At 37.3% G+C, this 19294-nt stretch overlaps 2 protein-coding genes across 2 annotated transcripts; both read left to right on the plus strand.

Moving 5' to 3' along the window:
- Positions 1 to 1302: 1302 nt before the first annotated feature.
- On the plus strand, positions 1303 to 3439 carry LOC136283489 (ephrin type-B receptor 3-like). Its single transcript, XM_066172446.1, has 6 exons — positions 1303 to 1576; positions 1717 to 1766; positions 2397 to 2540; positions 2682 to 2827; positions 3080 to 3185; positions 3318 to 3439. Exons 1-6 carry the CDS (start codon positions 1458 to 1460, stop codon positions 3437 to 3439), a joined length of 687 nt encoding a protein of 228 aa, XP_066028543.1. The 5' UTR covers positions 1303 to 1457.
- Positions 3440 to 4683: 1244 nt separating this feature from the next.
- On the plus strand, positions 4684 to 18386 carry LOC131798856 (ephrin type-A receptor 4-like). Its single transcript, XM_066171811.1, has 19 exons — positions 4684 to 5016; positions 6720 to 6808; positions 7058 to 7143; positions 7632 to 8262; positions 9690 to 9737; positions 10239 to 10616; positions 10763 to 10965; positions 11235 to 11298; positions 12110 to 12212; positions 12747 to 12808; positions 13328 to 13492; positions 13703 to 13813; positions 13895 to 14082; positions 15220 to 15339; positions 15518 to 15588; positions 16036 to 16076; positions 16508 to 16604; positions 17354 to 17453; positions 17743 to 18386. The coding sequence occupies exons 2-19, from the start codon at positions 6742 to 6744 to the stop codon at positions 17812 to 17814; spliced, it is 2607 nt and encodes an 868-aa protein (XP_066027908.1). The 5' UTR covers positions 4684 to 5016; positions 6720 to 6741; the 3' UTR covers positions 17815 to 18386.
- The last annotated feature ends 908 nt before the right edge of the window (positions 18387 to 19294 follow it).

The raw sequence follows: 19294 nt of genomic DNA on the forward strand, positions 1-19294 counted from the left end.
ATTGCGGGAATTTGATAGTTGACCGCAAGAAGGGGCACGTAGGGTTTGTTAGAATTTAATGGCCCCATCGATTTTATTCACAAATTGCACCATTTTTCGCTCTAAATCGTATTCGTTTCCCAGTCAATGAGAAATCTTTTCTGAATTAACTAATTAGAGGAAAATGAAAGACAACTTTTGCACCTTCTTACAAACCAGCCCATCACTGAATCAATACGATATTTGTACAACTGAATAATTATTTCTTTGAGCGACTGAATTTTGCGATTTCAAAATGGATGTAATAAGGTGGTAATTGAACTTCATGTCGTGCAATTTCTTATACAAATTGCACTTACCATAAAATATCAGAGGTGATTCTACTGTCGAAGTTCATGACGGCTTATTTTTCTCTATTTTAACAAACAAGTTCCAGGTAAACCGGAAGTGACTGTTGGACAACCGGAGGAGACTGTTGTAGTATCTTGGACTCTAAAGGAAAAGAACGGCGTCATCAAAGAGTATCACGTGACTTATGTAAATGAGGATGATGCTTCGGAAACCAAGACTCTCACCACAAAGAAAATGGAAGCGCAGTTTGATTTGAAGGCGGGAAAAACTTATCAATTTCAGGTCGGGCAAACTCTCTCATAAGTTTGAATTAACTTAAGCATCAGTCGAAATTGCTTCTTATGCTCGTGAGGAAGAAACCTTTTAGATAAATGCTTTACTATTACCTCCCTAGATATTTGCTGTAAACGACATCGGAAGGGGCCCTGCTGGGATCAAGACGTACACGCCAAGAAAAGGTTAGGTTGTTCATCGTTGTTGAGTCAATTGGCTGTAAGATCGACATTATCAAACTATCACCTAATGTATCTTAGTTTTCACATTTTCTTTCAAACCATTCCCGTCAGTGAAGTGGAAAATCAAATCAACTAAAATTGAATAAAGCTTATTCAAGTTTTTAGTTCACATACTGGTCTACAATGACAACAACTCAATCCAGTTACCGACCACTAGACCTTAATTCAGTTAAGTAAGATTCGTCTTGTGACCTTTTACAGTTTAATAGACAGGAATGACTGTGAAGATATTGCAAGTCTAGACAACCAATAAAGGCATGAGGATAAACCGGAAAGGAATGAGGAAGGTTACGGATTGAGAAGATCATCACAGCTTGTCAAGGACAAAATTTATAACTAATCCCTTAAATTGTTTATTTTGTTGTTGTTGTTGTAAGGCGTAAACCTTGAAGTGGCTCCTTTGAGCAACAATGAATGAATGAAAAATAAAATTAAATGAAAGAAATAATGACAGAAATGCGAAGAATAACGATTGGACGGAAAGATTAGAAATTATGTATTTGAAAACCGTATAATAAAATTCAAGCTAATTTTCTCTGATCGAAAATTATTAGATTTCATTTTTTCCCGAACATTCTGATTGAAAGATTGAGTAATTACTGTCGTGATTAAATGGTTACAGATAACTCGAAGAAAATACAGCTTATTGTTTACGCAGCTGGAGGAGGAGGAGCACTGCTGCTCGTTATACTAATAGTGGTCATTGTTGTCTTTGTCGTGTCTCGTAGAAGGTAAGTATTTTGCAGAAAAGAAGGTGTTTTTAATTTTACCTTGAGATCAGGTCTTGATTTCATTAAAATGGGAGCGAAAATCAGTTATCGTCTTTATCTAAAGTATGGTGCGATATATATATTTATGTGTGTTAAACTAGGAGAAGTAAAAAGAGTGTAGAGGAAGCCTATATGCAGGCCCTTCAGCAAGGTAAGACTATTTGATATTAGTACAGCTAGCGTTGTACCTCGAAATCTGCGATCTGATTGGCTTTGTTACTCACTATCCACACCTAGCAGACAGCGAGTAAATTGGGCGGTAGTAAACAAAAAAAAGTAAAATTATGGAATTGTCGCGTTGCCCGGATCAGATTTGAACGACTAGCAGATTAACATTATCACAACTAGAACATTCGCTTTGATTAATTATCACCAATAATAATTTTCTCGATAGAGGTTTCGGTTCCCTTCTGAGAATGATCAATTTAAGATTATTGCTCAATTAATTTACAGAGTTTCTGCATTTTCGAGTGACATGATTAACGCTTGACCAATTAGCGTGTATTTACGTTTATAATCACCTGGCTTGTTGCAAATAAATATGTGTTTCCGCTCTCTTCTCTTTCGCTTCTACTCTGTCGAAGCCACTTATACAAATGGAACTGTGCAGTTACCAAATCATAATATCATTGCACTGAAAGCAAATCATTAACGTCTTTATGCCATATTGGCCATTCAAGGACAGAAAAGACATTACCTCCTTTAATTGCATACCGTAATTGAGATGGTAGTTTCAGAGGTGTGATGTAAGTCAATATTTCCTGAAACTTTCCATTTTTAGGAAATGAACTTCAAACCACGAATCCTCGAGACCAGCGAACCTACATCGACCCTAACGACTACATCGACGTACAAGAACATCTGACATCATTCACGACTGAACTAAAAAGAAGTGACATCAAACTCGAAGGAGTTATCGGACAAGGTAAATGTTTAACCTAGATCAATATTGACGATAAGTTGACTATTGTTGAGTCAGGGAAGGAGTAGGTTCGCAGTTGCTCAGATGCTTGGATTGATCTTTTAATTTTAGTATATATTGATACGTACAGGTTATTATATTTAGCTTTTGCGCAGTTGTCATACAAGTGTTTGTCAGATAACTTTTCGTTATCAAAGATGTTTTCTTCTCTAAGGGAGTTTTCGGATGTCTACAAAGGAATATTAAAGTCTCGTGAAGGCAAAGGAGTGGTTGCTGTCAAAGTCTTGAGGGTCAGTCCCGTCATGCATTGCTTTGATAAGATGGACATCGTACAGCGTAGCTTAAATCATTCAGTCAGATTAACTCTACTTATCTTTTGCTGATACGCGTAGCTTTGCGTTCGTTATTTCGTCCTCTCAATTATTCTTATTTCATATCCCACCACTGATGACGAGATTCAAAATCTAATATCATGAGAGAATGTCGATGTTACTATGATAAATGCACTATTTCGTTGAAATGTTCCTTTTTCTTTATTTCAGCCTGGTTCCAGCGAGAAAAATCAGAAAGATTTTCTTTCCGAAGCATCCTTAATGGGCCAATTTGATCACCCAAATGTTATCCGCCTTGTCGGAGTGGTGACACGAAGTAAGAGGAGAACTGAACAATCTTTATTGAAGACTCGACAATGAAATCATGAAGCTACTTTGTGTCAGTTTTAACATACGGTTATATACAATGATACTAGATTTAAAGTTGAATTGATTTCCATGCTTTCAGGTAGACCAACGATGATTCTGACGGAATTCCTGGAAAGTGGATCATTGGATCACTTTTTACAGGTTCGAGACTTGCATCTAGTTTTCTGTGTGCTTCGCTACGCTTCGATTCGTTTGCAATAGATAGGAATAACGAGTTGGTTCTTGATCTCGCCTGGCGAGGGTTTAACAATATTCTTCTGTAAAGAACAACAACAACATCAACCAAAAACAGTTACTCAAACCTAATCAAAATACAGAAACAAAGTTCTGATTGGGAGGCTTGCGCTTGTAACTGCTCATTTTGTGTCATAAACACCTTATGAGGCAGTAATTGTGGTGTTTTAAAATTGCAATAATGATGCACTTTACGGAAACCCTTTACATCTCTCCATCAACCTTCCTAACAAAGAAAAAAAAGAAGACCTTGTAGTTCTTCCAAATTGTCCTCCCTTGATTTACGTTACGGCTACAGAGCAATTGAACATGTCGTATCTTAACCACTTGCATTCGGAAAAATCCAGGGTATTTAAATTTAGGTGGTGGACCCGGAGGACGCAGAAAGATCTTACGTTACAAAAAATGAATTGAAGTGAAAAAGCTCAGACAAAAGGGAAATTCAAGGCATTTTTAGTCCTTAGTTAAAAACGCTCCCTTAAAAATCGTTAATAATTTATTTATACATTATTCCAGTCCTAATGCAAATAAAAATGATGACGAGTTTCCTACTTCTAACCTCGTCGACTACGCACCTAGAGTTAGCAGAGAATGGAGCCTCCATTGATCATTTGGCCGGGAGGGGGAAGGGCTTATAGAGGTACAACTGTAGCTCATTGATGTACCCTTCTGATTATATTTTCATACTTCTGCGCTACAAATTAACGGGAAATGTAACTTTAGCGGAACTAAAAAGCGTTCACAACATTTATCACTTCTGCAAACTCAGCTGAACCTCTACCTTCGCTATAAACTTTAAACCTCTCCAAATCTCTGGCTGCATTGTTAAATGAAGTCTCTTTTCAGAAAAATCTATGACGATTTTGTACCTGTATCTATGAAGTACCAATATCTAAAGAGCAAACATATATTAAAACTGTCAGGAAAACTTCGCTCTCGAACACATAATGGCAAGTTTGTTTTCAGTAGTTTCTTACCCTCAAGTTTTCCGCCATCTTTGATTTCCGCTGTACATACCAGCTACTTACCACTGGCTCAGTTACGACTTGGCAAAAATGGCGGACAACTGAACCAGGAAATTTCTTTTGTTGACCTTTGGTTAACAAGTAATTTTAAAGCTCGTTAAATGTAATGTAATGCAACTATTTTGGAAGTATGTAAATTATTACAAAATCATGTCACGGTTGAATTGGGAAATCACACGAATTGATATTAGTTTCTGAAAACCGCTGAGAAACATTAGTTATCAAGAATATTAGCTACGAAGAACACATGGATTTAGTTTGCTGATGAAGACAACAGGAAAGATAGACAACCAGCGTTTTGCTTAGTGTCTTTTCCGTCAGTGAAATCAACTGCATATATTATTTCAGTCGCACTTTAGCGGACATCGATGCACACGACCTTTAGTCGTTGACAAACTACCGCGGAAGTCTAATTGCTATTACACCATTTTGTCCTCAACCTGTTGTAATGGTAAATTATTTTCGATCGTCCATCAAACTCTGATCAACTCGGAACAATCAGTCAATTACTGGCAGCTGGTAAGTGTACTCTCTGTTAGAGAACATTAGATTATTCTTTAACAACACAACGATAGTTAATTGAGTCAAGTGAGTGGTTTATATCATTGTTTACTCGTTTAAAGTTTTATGATCGCTTCTTTAAAGAACCCTTTTTCTATTTATTCATCGTTTATAATCTTAATACGTACTCTTTGACGTTTTCTAAATTTGAATCAGCGAAGGCGACAGAGAAAACATTGTTCCTTTAAGGGAACAACACCGAACGCTTAGAACATTTCTTTGTGAGGAAGTCGATCTGTCTAGTGCAAAATGTTTGAAAACTTTGTTGGCTTTTGACAGTATTTGGACTGCCTCATTAACCGGACCAGAGTAGGTATTTATTGATGCATATTCATTCAGACTTCTACGTTAAGGACAGGTCAGTCTAAATATGCACATGTAGATAATTGACAAGAAGGGTTCTCACTGACCACTTGTTTATGGAAAGAAATTGAAAATACATCCGGTTGCTCTTGCATACGGCGGAGAAAAAATGGCAAAAAAACTTGGACAGAAGCATGTTAATGTGTGACTTAATTGAGAAAACAACATAAACGTTTGTCACACCACCAGGTAGCCGTTTCATGAAGCTACATCTGGATCACAATTTTCATTTGTCAAATTGTCCTGGCTGCTTTATTTTGCGTGGCCCGTCATTTTGTATTTAAAACTGAAATTCTTTCTATAATACCATTACTAGAAACGATACAGCTTAAGCACCTTCCATTGTCATTTTTTTTTCGTTAAAATTACCGTGGAAGAATGAAATTGAAGTGAGAGGTCTTTCAGTTTTATAGAGTCAGTTTCACTCTGACCTATATGTTGCTAGGTCAAACTGACAGTGAAGGCAGGACATTGTAGGGCATATCTCTGACTGCGTAGATTTGTCCTTAACTAACTCTAACTTTAACAGTAAAAGATATTCTAATGCAGCGGATATGCAAACAAGCCAGATTTTAAACTTATGTCAACTGAGACATTTAAGAGAAATCGAGGCTCATTTTGATCAAGAGACAGTCAGGGAACATAATATATGTGACGTAAATGAAAGTGATCCTCGCAGTAATGTGCACTACTTGGGCAGTAGTGAAAATAAGGCCTGAAAAAAATTCAGGCATGACCTTTGCGATACTGGTGCAGCGCTCTACCAACTGAGCTATCAAGTCAACTGGGAGTTGGCTCGTTAGCTCAGTTGGCAGAGCGCTGCACTGGTATCGCAGAGGTCATGGGTTCAAATCCCATACAGGCCTGAATTTTTTGTCAGGCCTTATTTTCACTACTGCCCAAGTAGTGCACATTACTGCGAGGATCACTTTCATTCACGTCTTTATCGGCAATTTATCATCACTTTTCGAATAATCTTTCGTATAATTTAGATCAATCTGAAATGCGCTGTACATAATTGTAAGACTTTATAAGCAGTTGTTCATTACGTATCAAACATCCTAAAACGGCACACCGCGATGTAATCCTTTCAGCTAAATCTCTTACATGCACCCAGTGCTTGCAGCGACCTTTTTTTTTAATTTTTTAGGGTAACATTATGGCTTATTTTCAAAGTTCCATCATCCTGTAAAAAGGGGAGGGGGGTGGGGTGGGATATGAAACAAGCTGCTTCCTTGTAGTTACTTTACCTTTTTTCACATAGGGATAATGTATTTGATATCTTGATTCAACAACAGATCAACGTTCATCATATGCTGTATGGATCACTTTTTGGTCACAGTTTCAATTCTTCTACTTTTTGTGACCCTTTCATCCTCTGATGAAGGTATGTGGGATCAATAAAGAGGGTTGTAATGAGGTGATGGATTTCACGGCTGACGATTAAAATTTTGGCCATTTTACTGCCAACGGTTGATTTTTTCCGTTATGGTTAAATTAAAAAGTTTTACGCGAAACTTTCTTTACGACTTATGGTTAAAAATTAGTCCATTTTTACGGTTAATGTTTGTCAGATCAGAAAAGCTGTCAAATTTACACAACTTCATTAATAACCTTTCAACACATTTCTCTGTAGTGATTTTAGAGAAACAGCCAACACCAAGTAAGAGTTGGATCTGGGATGCACCAAGGCCAGCTGGTGTATCCGGTGGGCCGGCCGGGGTATGATTCTATCTTTTAACTGTTGTTTAGTCATTTAATATTTTTATATGTATTATTCCACAGTGGACGTGAATTTTACATGGTTCTTAAGCATACTTTTCTTTTAAATAAATACTGAAATGAAGCTTGAGAAGATCCTAATAAAATAACGCGATCTATCACAACATTTTCTTTTCTTTCGTATTTTTTCCCTTTCCAATCAAAAACTATCTTTTTAAGCTGAAAATTTTCAATAAGGAATGCTACCTGCAGAATTTCCCCGTGAAAGGTTGTCCCCTTTCACACGGTTTTAACCTCTCGTCAGTCATAGGTCTACTTCAAGCACTGAAGCTGGAAGTTAAAACATGGATGTTCTCAATTAAAACCCCCAAAACACAGTGCTATAATGAATGAAATCCAGTGTTCCTCGGTTACAATCGAAAATAAGATCTTTTTTTGATGAATAGAATCTAATAACCTCCTGATATATTATTTCAACTTGTTAATAGTGGGTGAAGCTGACACATTACGAAACCTGTGATATTTCTCTGAATGGACACCCACAACCAAACAACTGGCTTCGAAGTAAACCTATAGGGATCCACAGTGGAGTGAAAGCAGTCGACATTACTATTGAGTACCTAACTAATAACTGTTCGTCCTTTTCTGACAATGGAGGGAAATATTGCAAAGAGTATTTCGACTTATATGTACATCAGTCTGAGCAACCAACGGAACCCGACCCTCTGACAAACAATGCTACCTATGAGAAGATTGCTAAAACAGCTCCGTCAGCTCTTAGCATCAGAGTGCCTCAAACGTTTAGTGTAGACGTTAAAAGAAAGTACATCATATTGGCTTTTCATGACCAGGGTTCATGTACTGTCCTTTACTCCGTCGCTGTTAAATATTACGTCTGCCCAGAGACAGTTCATGTTGACGGTTTGGTGAACTTACCACGTACAATGGCTCCAGCAAACAGCTCAGAGCCAGTTGTAAGTGGTTGTACTAAAAATGCCGTCCACGAGCAAGGTATTTTAAGGGTGAAATGCCAAAGTGATGGGGTCTGGAACATGAGTTCACTAAACGGAAGATGTATATGCATGGAGGATATGGAGAATACGAGGGGGGAATGCAAAGGTACACAATAACATAGAAGTGCAGTGCTGAATAATTCTTCAGGACTAAAACCTTCTCAGGCTGGCAACATGATTAGACAAAAAGATGATTAGTTGTTAGCTCGGTAATGAAATAGAGTATCAAGAATAAAATCAGCGAAAGTCAATTGAAATGACGTTCCAATGATTCGTTTATCATTTTTCAAAGTCTGAGATTCCGATGAGTTTTTTATTAGTACTGAAGAAGCGTGTAAAAGTCTCGTTGCATGTGATTAAAAACTCTACAATGTAGAATGTAGAGTGTTAATTGAGTACTAAATAGTTTTGCCATAATTGAGTCAGATTTAGTGTTTTGTTTAGGTTTTTTCCCTGGATGAAGAGAGAGCATTTCGTAAAGTAAGCATTCAAATTTCCCACGATATTTCTTGAGGATGGTAAATTGTTCGTGTAGATCTTTGTTCCTCTGATTGTGGGCGTTATGCAGCTGTTTTCCAGTAGCTAAGAGCTTGTGTTTAACAATATGTTGGAAAAAGTGTCAGGTGAAAAAGAGGATAGGCGTTTTTGCGTCTGGTTACAAACGTAGGAGAAAGAGAAAATTTGGATTCCCCACGAGGAATCAAATCCCAGACTCTCGAATTTTGCATTCCGACACTCTGTCAGAGAGACTCTCTAAAGCGAACGAGGTCAGTACTAGTTTCATAGATAGTGCCAAATGCTTCCTGCACACTGCTAGGGTCAGCAAAGTCGAAAGCGTCAAGTAAAGAAATAAAATAAAAAACTATGAGAAACACGAGCCCAGTAATGTAATAGACAAAGTCTAGTAAGGAGACGAAAAAAGCACATTTCTCTATGATCAGACAATTAAAACAATTGGAATATGTATCCTCAAGACCTCTCGTCTATATGTTTCAGTTTCATCACTCAAAATCATTGCAAACCATCGCCAACCCCCAAACCTTCTTCGTTTCATTTTGATCTTCGTCTTCTGATTGAGGTGCTTTATCTTGAGACCAGCTCTCACTGCGACATAAGCATAAGTATTAGCGTGAGAAAACTCGATTTATTCTTAGCATAAATAATAGAATGGCGGAAGCTTTTACTCTAAGGAAAGAATCTAGTCAACTGATAACTCCATAGTCAATTACGAGCATAAGTTTAAACTAAATGAAATTCAAATTTGACAGGATCAATTTCCGCTTGAGTACGTGAAATCCCAGTTAAAATGAATAAACTCTTTATATTTAGTCGTTTGGAAAGTGACTTGTTAGTGATAGGGATGGCTTGTAGAATGTAGGCTACGACCGATGGTAATGGCCTTTCACTCCGTCACTGGTTATTGAAGAAAACGCTAAACTCCACAGTTTAGCTCAACTTATTTGTCTTTGGCTGAGATGGATGAAAATTTTTCAATCGACTTTATCAAGATATCGATATAATTTCCTTCTTCAGATTGCCCAGAAGGTAAATACAACGAAGGGAATGGCTTTAACTGCACAGGTACGGATGCAAATATAGCTTTGTAATTTGAATGGTGTCTGTTCGATTTTAGTTAATTGGTTAAGTGGTCCCAAGCTGTATCCAACTCTTCATATTTATTTTCAGTTGTTAGTGCATCACTTTACCGTGGATATCTCGAAATTTTGGTTCACTTACGATTAATTTTGTCATCTTCGTGTGACATTTATCCGTAAATTATATCTTACACATTTGTCATTTCTACTGTATGAGCATCTGTTGAACAAATCTCCTGTTGACGCAATCTCCTGTTGTAGCCATAAAGCAAACCAATAACACCAAATTCGTTAGAATGTTTCCTTAATCTTTCTCTGGCAGACAAGCATGAAAAATTTTAAATATTTAGGTGATGGCCTATTTTTTTCGGGTGGTCACTTAGTTTACAGGGTTGATTTTCCTAAAAAGATAATGGAGAAAATAGACTGTTAAATATAATTCATAAAAGATGATTCCTGAATAAATATTCTTGTGCTACCCTCACAGCATATCCTAATTCAGTTGTACCATCAGCCCCGAAAAATGTCCAAGTAATCTTCGTTAACCGAAGTGCGTTGGAGTTAAAATGGCAGCCTCCTGCAGTAACCGGTGACCAGACCCACGTGTTTTACGACGTCGACTGCCTTAAGCCGTGTGAGGGTGAAGAAGAAAACAAGTGCGTTAGTAAAGCTTGCGGGAGTGACGTCATTTTCATACCAAGAAAGGATAGCTTCAATGTCACTCACGTTATTGTTGGAAACCTTACTTCATATGTAAACTACACCATGAAAATCTGCACTAAGAACCGAGTGAGCGAAGTAGCGAGAAGGAAACATGGAATCGAGGCAAGTCTCTCGGAAGTAACAGTGAGGACAAACGGATCAGGTAAGTCATGATCGGCTCCTTGACTAAAGAGAGTATCACACAAATTCCCATCTATTTATCTATTGTTTCGGTGTAGAGACTTAGGGTTACATCACAGTTCATTTCATGATTCAAAGTTTATGATTCATCTCTGTGAAAAAAACTAGTTCCAGGTAAACCGGAAGTGTCTGTCGAACAGCCGGAAATGGCTGTTGTTGTATCTTGGACATTAAAGGAAAAGAACGGAATCATTAAAGAGTACCACGTGACATATATAAGAGAAGATGAGAACTCGGAAACCAAGACTCTTGCCACCAAGAAGATGGAAGCAAGGTTTGATTTAAAGGCTGGAAAAACTTATCAATTGCAGGTAGAAACATTTTATTACTTATCCGAGTTAATAATCAGTTTATAATCTCTTTTAGAAAAAAAGAGTTTGTTTAAGGCAACTAAATAACAAAGTATTAAATATTTAAGATTGAATGTTTTGGCACTCTTAAGGTTCATGAAGTATAAGTGATTGTAAAATGCACGATGGCTGAAAAAGAACGTCTAACCTTAGCTCCATAGGAAGACGCTATTTTTGTGCTCTTGAGGAACAATCCTCTCTAATGAATACTATGATTTCTCTTCCCTAAGGTATTTGCCATAAACCAGATCGGAAGGGGACCTGTAGGAGTGAAGAATTTTACGGTGAAAAACAGTTAGTATGTGTACTTCGTTGCGAAGTCACTTTACTTGTAAGATTGACTTATTGGGACTCTCTTAACTATTTCAGTTTGAGCATTTTCCTTCTAGTTATTCCTATAATTTCAGCCCAAAATGATATCAGTCAATTTTGTGTTCCTTAGCTCTTGGGCTCCCATGACACCAAGATTCCGAAAAGAGGACTATCATGAAGTTAGAAGAATTGCATTACGACCTCTTTTTAGGTTAAATATAGGGGAATTTTGAAATGATAGAGCTTGAATAGAAAAGCAACAAAGATATCAGATTATATATTAGACCAAAGAGGAAGGTGGGTGGTTAAGTACGTTGGAGATCAACCAGTATTGTAAAAGACAAATCTAAAGGAATTCCAGTTTTTTTCGTAAGGCATAACGCTGATGTACTTGCATCAAGCCGGAAATTTTGAACAGAAATAATGATAAGAAATTTGAAGGAAGGAGTTTTTCGGAAAGGTACTATGAAGAAAGATAATAAGAAATTAGTTAACTAGGAACGAGTAATGGGTGTTCAGCTAAGTTTCTCTTTTAGGAAAAGATAAATTCTTTAGGTTTTCGCAATCTTAAAAAAAGTATGGAAAAACGATCACAGATGGAATACACATGATTTAATGCCCTTTCACTTCAACGTTTGGCATTTTAAGTTATACATACACTCTTAGCGGTAAAAAAAGCAACACAATTTCTATTGACAGTCTTGGTGCCATCAATTCACGTAAATTTTTGACATCGTCTCCTAAAGAAAGTTGAACAAATTCTAATTTTGTTGTTGCTTTTATTTACTGTTAGAAACCAAGGTTGAGACCTATCTAGGGGTCGTCTACGCATTGGCTGCCTTACTCTTACTAGTACTTTGCGTCATGTGTTTCGTCTGTTATATCGTGTGGAAAAGGTAAGTTTGGAAGGCATCTAGCAAAGAAGAACATGGAAATTTCAGCTCCGGAAGCCATTTAATTTGAAGAATACTCTCAACAAATTAAAAAGTCTTAGAGCTGTACAAGAACTGACCAAAACACAAGAAATTCACCAAGTCACGAGTAAATATTAACTTTGTGTTTTATTTAGTGGATAAAAGGTTAGTGTCAAATTTGACAATTTCTGAAACATTGAGATGACCTATGTAGCTCAATTTTTTCTGAGCTAAAAGTTTTTCAAGCTAGTCGACTAAGTTTCCTTTATCTTCGTCTTGAGGTCATAGTTATCGTTTGAGGCAACAGAAAGTGAAACATATTTTAAACGTAGTCAAAACTGAATCACCACAAAGACGCTTGAAGGGATACAAACATTTCAACTAAAATGTGTAAAACTGAAAATGAAATTTTAACTGTCAGTCAATCTTCTGGCTTGGCTTCATGCTTCCCTACCTTATTATATTTCTACATTAAAGCGAAAGAAGAGTTTAATAATTTCGTATTTGCGCCAATAGATGGTGCCGAAGCCGAATTGCTGAGAAAAGGGCAGCTGAATCCAACATTAGGGTATATGATGGTAAGTCCAGTTTATAACACACTATATCATAGAACATACCAAAACATTACAACCAAAAGGCCCCATTTATATGGTATTGGGTACGCGAGACAACTCTCCCCCCGAGTTACCCTAAGCGAGCTAACTTTTCCCTTATTTCTTTACAAAATTCAGCCGACCGTTTACATGAGGTTGTGAACTCATCTCGGGAAGGCGAGACAACTCGAAGGGAAGGGGGAGGGGGGAGGGGATGCGTGCGCACGAATATGTCGAATATGTAACCTGGCCGAACGAGGGTTAGCAGATGTCAAATTTCATATCAACGCCCCGTACACTTGTCTCTATCCACAGGCGCACAAACTTCCCTCTTGAGGAGATAAACATAGTAAAGATAAATAAATAATAATTATAATAAGGGAAGACTCCATAGAGTCGCTTTATTTGCCTTGTGCAGAAGAGAGACAAAAGCAGCAAGCAACTGCGGAGAGCCTTAGTTTGTTTTGGCTTTCTGCATGCTTACCATTGGAAATTTTTCCTTAGAAATTCCGATCAGTTCTCTTCATGAGTATCAAAATGTGGATGATTTTAAACTTGACCGTCAAAAGTTAACCACAGTTCAAGTACTTGGAAGTGGCAACTTTGGTCAAGTTTGTAAGGCAATTTACGGACCTTTGAGAACTGAAGTTGCTGTTAAATCATTAAAAGGTATGTTGATCACCATTTTTTACTGGCTGGAAAATGTTTCAAATGTCTTTAATAGATCGGAATTCATCAGTTTCATTTAATCCAATCTTGCTTTCAAATATAGCTGTGTATGTACTCTTGTCCGAGTCCGTTATAGATATGATGAAGGTTCTCGTCAGCTTTCTTCTGTAAACCTGATCATTTAGTTTGTATCTTAACATTACGTTTTAGATAATGCCTTGCCGAAAGACGTGCAAGATTTTAAAACTGAGTTGGCCTTTATGAGCTCCTTGCAGCCTCATCCCCATGTGGTAAAACTAATTGGTTGCTGTATTGAAAAAGGTACATCCTGATGATTAACTGATGCACGTGAATGATTAATTGACTGATCGAGAATAACCTTGGGCTTTTGTTTGATTCCAGATCCCTCACTTATAGTTTTGGAGTATTTAGTGTATGGTGATTTGTTGGGATACCTGCGTAAAAGCAGAGGAATTGAGGATACCTATAACATAGGAGAAAAGGGACCAAGTTCATCACTGAGAGAGAAGGACCTCTTGTCTTTTGCGTGGATGATCGCTGATGGCATGAATTATTTAGCATCAATGAAGGTAAACTTGACATTTTTCACCACGAAAAACGAGGAAATCACAAGAAACCTATTTCTTCCTAGAAAATCGTATGTATTGCAAAAGGGTGGATATTAAAAGTACTGTATGATCGCAGTAAATTTTGCATTTTTCATCGTGCCTTTTAGCACGATGCAAAATAATCACCCTTAACGGAGTCTCTGTGTAAAAGAAGTTAGCGAAGTTTAATTAAGAGTATGTGGCCAAACTGGGAAAACTTTGATCGCACAATTTACATTTTATTTCAATACCAACTCGGCGCGGACAATGATAAATGGGGAATAATACATGGTTGTAAACGACCTGACGTGATTTGTTTATTGTACGTTACATGAATGTTGATTAATTATGAGGAACTCGCCTACCTGGGCGAACATTTAGGCGTGAACTTTAAATACTTTAATTGTATAAACTGTAGTGCTATACAAGGATTTCCAATTCTGAGAAAAGCCTTATCAACACACGTGAAAAATACGATAATTTCACGTGTGTTTGATATCGCCAATCAGCTGCTGACACGTCACTCGCCTCTTCGTGCCACTTCGTGAATACCTTAGTCATTCTCAATCGAAGGTAGTTTGTCGAAATTTTTCGCCTCGGATCATGGCTACTAAAACGCTGAAAAATTGTTATGGCTAATGGGGGGAAGACAACCAAAATACGAAAAAAAAAACCGAAAGTTACATAATCAGTGGCTTTGCTAATGGAATTTCTCACGGCTGAAAACGAAAATCTACAACAGGAAGATTTGCCACTAAGCCGATTTTGGCCGTTTACCTGAAAAGATCAATACAAATTGAATACTTGAGAACTTTGTAAATTGAAAGTTAGCCGCGCTCACTCGTGAGCTTTCTTGTTAAACGCTCGAATAGAAATTACATCTCTACTAGCAACCATGAATTGTTCCGTTTGAATTGCCGGAATTTGATAGTTGACCGCAAGAAGGGGGTGATCGCTGAATGGTAGACCACTGTAGAGGTTTATTTTTGGTAGCAAATGAATATCTGTACGAAAAAGAGAGTTGAAAAAAGGGTTGAAAATGAAAATTGAGAACAAAATTAAAAGAGCTTATGTTTCTCTCAAGACGTCTCTGAACAACTCTCGCATGTTGTGTTTCAGATTGTTCATCGAGATTTAGCAGCTCGAAATGTGTTAGTGGGTGACAACAAAGTGTGTAAGATATCAGACTTTGGTTTAGCACGTGGTTTGGAAGAAGACATCTACACGAGAAAAACTCAGGTGAGCTCTAAATAAACTTTCTAATCAAATAATTTTATAAATAGCTTTCACTATCTTCCCTCTTTATTTAGTTGATCCTCTACTTTAAGTTCTTCGAAAGATAATATTTAATTGTATATTGTTTCAGTTCTCATAGCACTGTTCTTTTCATATATTTTTGCCGTTCCCCAATTTCAAGGCTCGTCTTCCCATTAAGTGGATGCCTCCAGAATCTCTATTCTATGGAACATCAACTACTATGAGCGATGTGTAAGTTTTTGCTACCTTCTTTTTCTCTAACCCGTTAAGCCTGAAGTTTTTAGCAGTTTTGTTAACCTCCATGGTGATTTGACAAAGTTTTACGAGAATCAGTTGAAGAGCAGAAGTGTCTTATGTTCTTTCATCTTCACCCAACATTTCAGTTTTCCTTAATTTCTTGACGACACAACCGCATTGTATGAGACTGATACGTGTTGTTAATACTTTTCGGAAATAGTTTCACAGAGTTTGACGCGGTAGTATAGCCACTGCATGTCCAGGGAACCTGATGTATGAAAAACCTGTAATTATCAGAACAAGCTCTTTTCTTTGGTCAATCAGCACTCATTAATTTCAAATTTTATAGTGCGTGATGAAGGGTATTATATGGAGATTGATCATAAAGTCCAAATAATAACTTACGGATTAAGATTATGTGAATATTTCTATATTCTACAGATGGTCTTACGGCATTGTGATGTGGGAGGTGTTTACCATTGGTATGTCTAGTAATGTGGAGAACTTCCCTCTGGCCACGGGACATAACACTTTCACTATAACATGTCTTTCATATGGCAGTTAAGGCTGAGAAAAACTATTGTAGATTCACTGACTTTAAAGATCTCTGGCAGGATTTTGAGGTTTAGGGATAATGGGTCGGATGAAATTGTACAGATACTTACCTGTAAAACCAAAATGAAGAGGCAAACTTGCTAAATTTTCTGCTCCCTACCTCAACCAAACCTCTTCCCCCCTCTCCCCCCCCCCCGCCCTTTTCTCGTGGAGAGGCTATTCTAATGCATTTCCAACCGGGCAAATCGGATTGCCCAAGTTTTATACAAATTCCCTCACAATTTTCTCAAAAGAATCTTCCCTTTGAGGGACAGGTGTTGAAGCACTGTCACCTTTTTTGTTACACATATCGTTTCAGGTGGGTCACCTTATCCTGGAAAAACATCTCGAAAAACTGCTAATTTGTTGCAGACAGGGTACCGGATGCCAAGGCCAGCACATATCTCACAAGAACTGTAAGTATACCTGCGGACTGCACATTACCGTGCGAATAGAAAGATAAAGCAATATTTGTTATTTCTACGACTTCTCAGTTTTACTTATCCAAAATTGAATACTGAAATACCTTTGACTAACCGATGTCATGGTCTGTACTGCATTTTACGGACTACATTAAATTTTCCCTCGGATTTAAGGCTCTAATGCAGCCATAAATCCAAGCGGAAAAATCGAGGTCCATGACTTTCAACCAAGCATAGCGTACGTTCTAACTGGGAGATATAATAAGAATTCTGACTTAAAAAGTCATGCGAGATGCAGTTCTTGCTATTCAGATAGTGATGTTAATTGTTTCGGATGAACGGAGTAAATTATGTGTGAGTAATGACGTTATTCAGTAAATGGCACAGGCATACTCGGAAAAGAGAACTCCACTGAGCTACTGACAGGAGTCTCGAGGTAGACTAGGCGGTTTACTGAACTAGGCCCATGGTGAAATATTTTTACATGATGCTAGCATTAGGAATCGACATGTGATTCTTTTGCGCGATGATGAATGAAGATGGTAAATTTTAAGCGAGGTAGTTTGGCAAAAGATGATGTTATTTAAGCATACTCGGAAACATGAATTCAGAGTGCTAATACTGGGTGTTGAAAGTAAATTATCCTCTTCATTTTTTACTCGTTCTCTTTAAACTAGTAAACATAATATAGTATCAATGTCAAGAAAATATGAGTTACTTCATTAAAATTAGTCCTATTTCAGGTATTCGATTATGAAGGAGTGTTGGGAAGAAGAGCCCTCAAAGAGACCAACATTCCAGTGGCTTTGCTCCGCGATGAAACGACTGCTGGATGATCATAAGGTTTGTTTGCAATTATTTCCCCCGAGGTTATATTTTTGGTCTGTCATTTTACATCAAAGCCCCTGGTTATAGCATTCCTTGACTTCCCCCTCCCCCTCCTTGACAGATTTTATCCCTCCCTCCTTTCGATACGGTGTTTTATTATGCTTGAAGGGGGAGGGGAAGGGTACCATACAAAAGTCTAGGGATGATTTCTAGCTCAGAAGGATTCACTCACTAAGCATCCTCTCAATATAATTTAACAAGATATTCTTTGACAGGTGTTGTCTTTATCTTATCTCTTCTCCAGACTTATGTGAACTTGGAAATCTACGACGGCAAGAACTATGTTAACTTTGATATGATGATGGACAAGGAGTGATGAAAGTTGTTCAATTTATTTCATTTAATATTGGAGGGTAGAGGTTCAATCAGCGACATACACCTCATTTATGACCTCACCTCTTAATTATGCAAGTAGAAGTGAAATTGAAGAAACTCCTTCATATTAACGATGTAAAAGGGTTCGTTTTGGAAATATTTGTTAGTAGCGGTTGTATCGGGAAGTACATTGCTTGTTATTTTACGGAGAAAACCGTTTAGCGAAAAAATTGGACTTAAAGTTAAGTTTAATATTGGAATTAGTTAGAAATTCTTAATTTTCGACAAATATTCGAAGAAAGCTTTTATTCAAGGAATTTTTGAAAATATAAAAGTAGATTTTAGCTTGTAGCCTAATTAAGCACGTTTTAACTATGTTTATTCTCTGGCTTATATACTACAGCAGCATTAAAGTTGCAACACGGGTTTGAATCATACAGTCGGTCTCTGTATGAAAGTATTATTGTTAAGGATGCCTTTAAGGACAGCGAAAGACATCTTGAATCAAACTTTCATTTTTTTTAACCGAGGTTTTGGTGAACGGTTATTTCGACAGCAAGCTTAAAACAAAATTTGAGATTTTTAACATTCAATAACATCTCTAAAGATCAATTGCATTCTGATTTTTAGGATATTGGTTGGAATTATAGCTTATAGTGAATAAATCAATAACGTCAAACTAGCTTATCGGCTGACACGAAAGATTTCGCGACAAACATTTGGTGTTAACAAAGACACATTGCCAAACTTTCGCAAACATGTCTTAACTATTGATGAAACCTGTCTGTAGTTCTTCAACTTCAATGTCATTCTGGGCTGAAATAATGGTCATAGCTAGCTCTCACCAATGGAATGCACAAGTTCATCGTGATACCACGATCATGATACCATGATCCCGAGCTAAACGAACTATTCTGCCAAAAAGCATCCGTAAATGAACCCATAAAAATAAGAATAGTTAAAGGCCAGACATTACTTCAAAGTTACATTTAAAACGAGGAAACTCCTCCCTCCTGTCAGCCGAGAAAAAACACTCCAGATGCACCGGAGACACTTTTTCGAGGCACACTTTTCTGGGAATTTTTGTGCGACGCATTTATGAACAACTTCCAGTGACTCAGTGATTTTCCAGTAACATCGCATTAAGGGATCGCACAACGAACAAGAATGGTGGTAAGTACTTAATTCGTGGGTACAATAAAACCGAGAGCAATAAGTTTTTAGTTACACTGTGTGATGTCTTTGATAGCAAAGATTATAATACATTTTAAAAGGTGTCGAGTCTGCTAGGCATCCGAGTCCGTAGTTACAGTTAAGGGTTGATAATGATAGAATGAGCGAAACCGAGGGTATCTAAAATGCCATTCAACAATGCTCGAAACTCTCTCAGTTACTTATTGATTCTTCTCACCAGCTTGTAAGTTAAACCGTACTATGAGAAATTATGACGTATTTTAAAAAAATGCTGCATTATATTTTTT

Source organism: Pocillopora verrucosa, chromosome 9 (assembly GCF_036669915.1).
Source record: "Pocillopora verrucosa isolate sample1 chromosome 9, ASM3666991v2, whole genome shotgun sequence".
Taxonomy (NCBI): domain Eukaryota; kingdom Metazoa; phylum Cnidaria; class Anthozoa; order Scleractinia; family Pocilloporidae; genus Pocillopora; species Pocillopora verrucosa.

Excerpts from the sequence above, each read along its gene's own strand:
- LOC136283489 (XM_066172446.1), top strand. The coding sequence starts at position 1,458 with ATGGTTACAGATAACTCGAAGAAAATACAGCTTATTGTTTACGCAGCT. Across the intron at positions 1,577-1,716 it reads TTTGTCGTGTCTCGTAGAAG|GAGAAGTAAAAAGAGTGTAG; the intron begins GTAAGTATTTTG and ends GTGTTAAACTAG. Across the intron at positions 1,767-2,396 it reads TATGCAGGCCCTTCAGCAAG|GAAATGAACTTCAAACCACG; the intron begins GTAAGACTATTT and ends TTCCATTTTTAG.
- LOC131798856 (XM_066171811.1), top strand. The coding sequence starts at position 6,742 with ATGGATCACTTTTTGGTCACAGTTTCAATTCTTCTACTTTTTGTGACC. Across the intron at positions 14,083-15,219 it reads ATTATTTAGCATCAATGAAG|ATTGTTCATCGAGATTTAGC; the intron begins GTAAACTTGACA and ends GTTGTGTTTCAG. Across the intron at positions 15,589-16,035 it reads TCAACTACTATGAGCGATGT|ATGGTCTTACGGCATTGTGA; the intron begins GTAAGTTTTTGC and ends TATATTCTACAG.